Source organism: Nanorana parkeri, unplaced genomic scaffold, assembly GCF_000935625.1.
Source record: "Nanorana parkeri isolate BGI_ZX_2015 unplaced genomic scaffold, ASM93562v1 scaffold41, whole genome shotgun sequence".
Classification (NCBI taxonomy): domain Eukaryota; kingdom Metazoa; phylum Chordata; class Amphibia; order Anura; family Dicroglossidae; genus Nanorana; species Nanorana parkeri.
In genome coordinates, this window is record NW_017306309.1 from 1,364,662 (window position 1) to 1,372,466 (window position 7,805).

A 7,805-nucleotide genomic window follows, 5' to 3' on the forward strand; every position below is an offset into this window, starting at 1 on the left:
GGACCATAAAATATACAAGCACAAAACACTCAAATTTTATTATCAGTTGGAAAGAACTTCTAATAATAAAAAAAAACAATATAGAAGTGCATGATACTTAATGTTATACAAAAAGTATATAGTTATAGGAGACCTCTTTCATATGAACAGAAAAAAGTGTGTGCATGTATACAGTACTGTGCAAAGGTTTTAGGCAGGTGTGAAAAAATGCTGTAAAGTGAGAATGGTTTCAGAAATAAAAGGGTTAATAGTTTCTTTTTATAAATTAACAAAATGGAAAGTAAATGAACAGAAGAGAGATTCAAATCAATATTTGGTGTGACCACCCTTTGCCTTCAAAGCAGCATCAGTTCTAGGTAGACTTGCACATCGTTTTTGAAGGAACTCGGCAGCTAGGTTATTCCAAACATTTTGGAGAACTAACCTTCTGTGAATGTAGGCTGCCTCAAATCCTTCTGTCTCTTCATGTAATTCCCAGACAGACTTGATGATGTTGAGATCAGGGCTCTGTGGGGGCCAGACTATAACTTCCAGGACTCCTTGTTCGTCTTTATGCTGAAGATAGTTCTTATTGACATTGGCCGTATGTTTGGGGTCGTTGTCCTGCTGCAGAATAAATTTGGGGCTGATCACACGCCTATGGTATGGAATGATGGATAAGTATCTACTTGTATTTCTCAGCATTGAGGACACCATTGATCCTGAGCAAATTTCCAACTCCATTGGCAGAAATGCAGCCCCAGACTTGCAAGGAACCTCCACCATGCATTACTGTTGCTGCAGACACTCATTATTTTACCGCTATTCAGCCCTTTGGAGAACATACTGCCTCCTGCTACAGCCAAATATTTCAAATTGTGACTCTTCAGTCCAGAGCACCTGCTGCCATTTTTCTGGAATCCCTGTTCTATGTTTTCGTGCATAGTTGAATCGCCAAGCCTTGTTTCCACGTTGGAGGTATGGTTTGTTGGCCGCAAAATAATGGCAGCAGGTGCTCTGGACTGATTAGTCAAAATTTGAAGTATTTGGCTGTAGCAGGAGGCAGTTTGTTAGCTGAACAGACAGAAGGATTACTTGTAGAGACAGAAGGATTTGAGGCAGCCGACATCCACAGAAGATCTGTGCTTAGTTCTCCAAGATGTTTGGAACAACCTACCTGCTGAGTTCCTTAAAAAAAACTGTGTGCAAGTGTACCCAGAAGAATTGATGTTGCTTTGAAGTCACACCAAATATTGATTTGATTTGGATTTCTCTTTGTTCATTTACTTTCCATTTTGTTCCATGATAAATATAAACTATTAACACTTTTATTTCTGAAAGCACCCTTATTTTACGGCATCTTTTCACACCTGTCTAAAACTTTTGCACAGGTGTGTGTGTATATGTGTATATATGTGTATATGTAGATATACACACACTGTATATATATATACACAATAATAAAAGCTATTACATTAGTAATACTTATTTAATACTAATCACTGAAAACAAAGCACATTCCACATTAATACATTCAACACTCTAACTTCATCTATCACTGGGATGTGCAGACGTGTAGATATTCTTAAGCGATGTCTCTTAATTGCCAATTATAAAATTTGGCTTTTAGTGCACATAATCAGAAATGTGTCAAATGCTTTTAAAAGTATCTAAATAAAAGTGCAGAATTCATAAAAGTATCAAAAAGATAATTAGGATTTGTAAAATGTGTTCACTGCCTCAACTATAAGGCTGGATTTAATTGTTTGCAGAGTGTTAGAATGAGCTGCAACAACATACCTTTTTACACACTTGCACTCTTTTCTAGCGCACAAAAAATCTGTGAGCTGTGGTGCACTAAAACATTCAGTACTGTACATTAGGGGTACCATTCAAATTAGGTGTATTATTGTAATGCAAATATGTTAATCCGGCCTGTATAATATGACATTGCAAATTATTCCACTGGGATGGAATATGTCACTCCAGTGTTTGTAAAATATTATCTATATATTTATGGAGAGCACTTCTAAGGGTAAACTTTAGGCACTGTATATCACACAAATCTGGTGTTGCACACCTTAGTAACTACCTGGTCATATACTTGTGTGTAATCTCGCAATCAGACTTACTCAGTGGAGTCGCAAGTTCTCCAGGCATCAGCCTTTTCATACGGCTTCACGCGTGGTTGTCATTCGTGTGTGTGTGTGTGTGTGTGTGTGTGTGTGTGTGTGTGTGTGTGTATAATCCAGTTAGCAGGCTTAGTCAATTAAGTGATTAATTCTCCAGACATCGGCTCTCTAGTGGCTTATTTTGCTCCGGTGGCATCCCGTCAGTATGAGACGAAGATAAATCACCCGAAGCTTGCTAGATACACAACATGGGGATCACAGGTTTCCAAAGCTTTATTATGCTCTTTCCTCACATAATGGCAATAATAATGGAACTACCTAGTTTGTTAAGAAAGTAACAGTTGTGGACCATATCTCAATGGTGATTTAGTGTGTGTGTGTGTGCTCTATGTAATATTTTTAAGTATGCCTAAACTTTATTTTTAAATTGCCAAAACCTTTGCATTGTATGTAGTTTTGCTTTACTTGAAAGTGTAACCCCAACTAAATTTTGTTTTAGCTTTTCAAAGATGAGAAGTACTTGAAAGATGCCATGGAGTGCAGTGATGTCATCTGGCAGAGAGGATTATTAAGGAAAGGATATGGCATTTGTCATGGAACCTCAGGGAATGGATATGCATTCCTGTCTTTGTATCACCACACTCAGGAAAAGAAATATCTCTACAGAGCTTGCAAGGTAATAGTTTCTTATGGGAAAGTCTCCAAGGGATGTTAAAGTGTATGGTTAGCCCAAACTTTTTTCTCCTTTTTTTTTTTTGTTTTTTTGTATTTGGTAGAGTAGGAAAGGGTTAGAACCCTCCTCTGGTTTTTATAGCTGCTTGTGTCCCCACTGGAAAGATTGGACAACTGACTCCTCCCCTGCACTGCCGGCTGGACCTCCTGTGACAGCTGTCTCCGCCCCCACATCGCTCTCCACCCTGATCTGTCACGGGAGGCTTAGCGGGACGGTCCGGGGGGGGAGCCCGGCCTCCTGTGACATTGCGGCTGACAGCGCTCTCTTCCCCCACCCCGCTCGGACTGCCTGAACATTCTCTCCTCCCCGCTGGACGCTGTGCTGTGTCAGAGCGAACATAAACCAGCGCCCAGCGGGGAGAAGAGAAACCAAGGATGCACCGCGATTTCAGACGAAAGCTGGTACTTTCGGCATTTTACCAAAAGTGCCATTTTCAGCCAATATGTTTCGGCGGCTGAAGTTTCGGTGCATCCCTAATTTTAACCCTTCCTTACTCTATCCAAAACCAAAACAATAAAGTTTTGGTTATACATGTGCTATGAACTATAAGGACACAAAACAATTCCCAATCTGACAGATGTACAGTATTTTAACTGTAAAGATTGCTTTTGGATGTTTGGACAGTACAAGGCTTCCTGTGTCCCTGTGTGAGTATTTTTTTACTCCTAAAATCCCATATTTTTATATTTATAATCCGGTACTAAGGTTTACTGCTTTACCACAAAACTGTACGCTGGATGTAGGGGAGTTTATCCTGGATTGGCCCATAATTATTGTGTTTGCCAGTGTCCTGTCCTCCTCCTGTAGGCAGCAGTAAAACCCGACAACATAATAATTCCTGTGTTCCTCAATGAACTTCAAGAAAAGTATTTTACGGTGAATACAAAAATCTATTATTGCCTCATGCTAGTCACCTAACTTGTCGAAATAAAACTGTCAAAATAAAGCTTATTGCGGCCGAAGTCACTGACCTCTGAAAATTCTAGTTGCCTGGCCGTTATGCTGACACCGTCGCTTCAGTAGTTTGCCATTTTCTTGATGATCTGCCAGAAATTCAGTAAACTCCTAGCTTCCTATAGTGATCTGACAACACTGCCTGCATGGGTTCTCTTTCTGGACTACAAAACGCCTCCCTCGCTCCTCATCTCCATAAAATATTCATAACATATACATAGTCCAGCAGGATACAACTCTAGCAGGGTTGGTGGTTCAGTGCAGCAGAGGCAGAGTTGGCAGCCTATACTAGAATTTAGGAGATCACTGGATTTCTGGCAGATCAACAGTATTTCCTGCACTTGCAGTGTTTATATAGAGATCACACATGGAGAAATCGTCATGTTTTCTAGAAGTGCAGTATTTTTTGGCCAAACATACTTTAATTCTGCATGATATGTCTCATTACAATTTTCATAAATTTGGTTTACTTTGCCCTGGCGCCACACTTAACTTTCTAAAAGCCACGTGGTTATGAAAACAGTCAGTTTTTCATGTTTGTTTTTATTTCTGGTTCTAAAAGCTTGATGCACTTGACCTATGGTTCATAGTCTCTGAGGTGCCAACACTCCACTGCTTGCAATGAATATCTAAATGTTTTGCTGCTCTTAGGCATTCCAGGGCTATCTGGCAGATGTAAATGGCATCTCAGAGTCTCATACAATATATTTTATGATCAAGGCAATAACTCTTCAGGGAAATTCCTGCTCTTGTAGTTGCTGTTTGAAATTGAGTTACATTAACCTATTCACATCTAGCACCAGGATATAAAAAATGCAGCACGTTTCCCTTCTGCTACTGGAGCATCAAAGTACATGCCAGATACAAAGACACATGCATAATAAAATAAGGTGGAGAGGTCTGTTTATGATTTACAGTTTATATTCTTTATTGGCTCAGGAGAAAGACATAAAATATCACTGATCACCTTTACATCAAGAGTCCCCTTCACAATAGAGCCACCTCCTTTCACATCAGAGTCCCCATCTTTCACATTAAAGCCCCCCTTCACATCAAGAGCCCTCTTTACATCAGAGTCCTACTTATCACATTAGGAGCCGCAGCACAGCAGTGGATGACAGGTGGAGAAGGCCTGGATGGGGTGAACTACTGTCCTTTTCTGAATAGATCCCACCCTGCCTGGATTAATGTAATTCTTTTCCATGGTGCTGGTAAAAACGTTGAGGAGCCCCTGAGGAAGCCAGAAGGCAGCTTGGTTGAGAGAGGCTGGTTTAAGCAATAGAGAGTAAATTGTGTAATATATTTACCCTATATGTATATTCTGATGTACAGATATCAATTCCCATAGCATCTGGCTTTTTTAAAAACTTTACTGTTATATAACAATCTGTTTCACGTTAAATAAATGTCCACTCTTTTTGGTTTAATTGGAATCCCCCCAACCCCAAATACATTGAAAAGTAAAGTTTGTAAAACAAAACAGCAAAAAAATCTTGGCCCAGCTTCTGATGTTTACAGGGGGCACAGGTGACATTGTGCTTACCAGCGAAATGGGGTGCTGCTCATTTCAGAAAAATATGAACAACAATGAGAATTGGCAAAACCTCCTGGATTCAAAGTATTTAGCAGATGAAGAAAATGATACATGTAAGATTTTCTTTTTTGTTGATTTGTTACTGAACTCCAACCCCATGTGTAAAAATGTTTTCTTTATTTTAGTTTGCAGAGTGGTGTTTAGATTATGGGAAGCATGGATGCCGAATTCCGGACAGACCTTACTCTCTCTTTGAAGGTATTCGAACTATAGGATTGATTTGTATGAACTGGTGACTTCTCAGACTCTTCTCATATGGGGGTTATGATGGGATGATTAGCTCATTATAGAAAGTTGCCTGGTAATGTTAGCTTGACTTGCAGATGTTTTCTGACAGCATTTCTCACAAATCCGCCTGGATGCAGAGAAGTGGAGGCGTTGTCCACAGCAACAAAGCAGATTCCAGCTCTAATTACTCTGTTCTCCGAACCCTCTCATGACTAGAGGTCATCAATGCCTAGACATCCAGTCAAACTTCATTGCTGTTATAATCATTCTTAAGGTGCCCACACACCTTGCGATAATCGTACGATAATCGCGGGAAATCCCGCGATCGTACGATTATCGTATGGTGTGGGGAAGGCGTGCGACCTCTACTACTGTAAGATCGCACGACTTTTATCTTACGGACATGTTTGAAAACCAGCCGAACATCGTACGATCTTCGGCTGGTTTGTGGCATGTTCGCAAGATAAAAGCCGCACGGGCCAGTGTGCGCAAGCGCACACTGCCCGTTTGGCATTGCAGTCATCGGAAGCCCGTCCCTCAGCGGGGTGGGCTTGCGATCATCGCAAGTACGATCTGCCTGTCCAAGATAGGCAGATCGTACGTTTTTTTTTAATTACCTTACAACCATCGCAAGACTTTTGTCTTGCGATGGTTGTAAGGTGTGTGCCCAGCATTAGTACTGCAAAGTAGTTTTCAAGTGTCCTGCTCTTCAGGTGCTTCCATAATTAATCATGCAAATAATCTTTTACGTAACCCAGAAACTGTAAGCTGCACTGATTTAACAGCTGTTCTATTTTTAAATAATATTCCTTTTATTATTGTAATTGTATCTGGCAGTTATAAGAGTATTTAGCATATTGTACTGCAGATGCCACTGCACTCTGTAGGTAGCAGTGTTTATCTGCAGACTGGAGACTTTTATTTTTTAAAGGAGAACTATGGGGTCAGGGCTTTTCCCCATAGTTCTCCTTAGAGTAACAGGAGGACACAAACTAGCGCCCTCCCGTTACCCTAATCTCAGTATACCGCGAGCTACCGCTCGCGGTATACTGAGACGCCGGAGCGGATCCTGACATCGATGTCGAGATCCACCCAGCTGTGTGAGTGACAGCTGGCTCTGCCTATCTAGAGGCAGAGCCAGCTGTACCCGCCCCCTCCCCCGTCCGTTCCGCCAGTCGGCGCTGGCGGATCGGAGCGGGGAGAGGGGAATCCAGCCCCTCCCCTGTCACGGCAGAGAGCCGTGACAGGATCGAGAGGTGAGCAAACGCCGGTATGTGTTCCCTCACCTCCCGATCTACTGAGCCGACCTGTGACAGTCTCATTGTCACAGGTCGGCTAGAACTATGAGGTGAGTGAAAAGCACTCACCTCATAGTTCTCCTTTAATGAAGCCTCTGGCCTGCACGTGATAACTATATAATAGCTAACATTGTGATTGGATGGTTGAACCACTCTGACTGGTTTCAAGTTGTCGGTGGCAACCAAAGCTGTCAGTGACAGCTGTGATTTAAGAGCCAGCAGCCGCGTAGCGTAGGCTGGTGGTACTCAACCTATACTGTGAATTGTGCTGGGGAACATTCTGTATAGATTTTGGGAGGGAAGAGTGTTAAAGGATAAATGCTTTTTCAGTACCATTTATATATTCTGACTTGCTTGCTCAAAAAAGTTAATAGTAAGGAGGAACTGTTTTGCCGATAAAAAGGAATTTCAGACACTGGGCCCTCCAGCCTGGAAGCAGTGTGTTCACATTATCTCTTCTGCAACAACTGCTCCTGGCCAACACTAGAGGGAACTGGAGGAAAGAAGTGAGATAAATTGCTCATTCATTGCAATGCAAAGTGTCAAATTCCTTTCAGCTCCCTCTGATGGTGGCCGGAAGCAGCAGCTGCAGGAAGAGTGTTGTAAACAGATGAAGGTATGTATCTGAAATTTTAATTATCAGCAAATCAATTACTACAGGTAAGTGAGAGATGTGAGCAAGCTGCAAGGACAAATAAGAATAAAGGGTAAGTATTGAATGTGCACCTGCCCTTTAAAAAAGTCCTAAGTCACAGCATATACTATTCTGTTATAACATCAGCATTATAATAGGAATACATACTGGAGTTGTTTTTGATAATGCATCAAATCAATCACATCTATCAATGTGTGTATGTGTGTGTGTGTATATATATATATATATATAT

General features: G+C 41.3%; 1 protein-coding gene across 2 annotated transcripts in view; it reads left to right on the top strand.

Moving 5' to 3' along the window:
- Positions 1–7,805, top strand: part of LANCL2 (LanC like 2) — a 36,121-nt gene that overhangs the window by 24,494 nt on the left and 3,822 nt on the right. For both annotated transcript variants that reach the window (XM_018571311.1, XM_018571301.1), the window contains exons 7-8: positions 2,611–2,787; positions 5,518–5,590. In XM_018571311.1, coding sequence (XP_018426813.1) covers positions 2,611–2,787; positions 5,518–5,590 — 250 coding nt within the window. The remainder of the gene's footprint in view (positions 1–2,610; positions 2,788–5,517; positions 5,591–7,805) is intronic.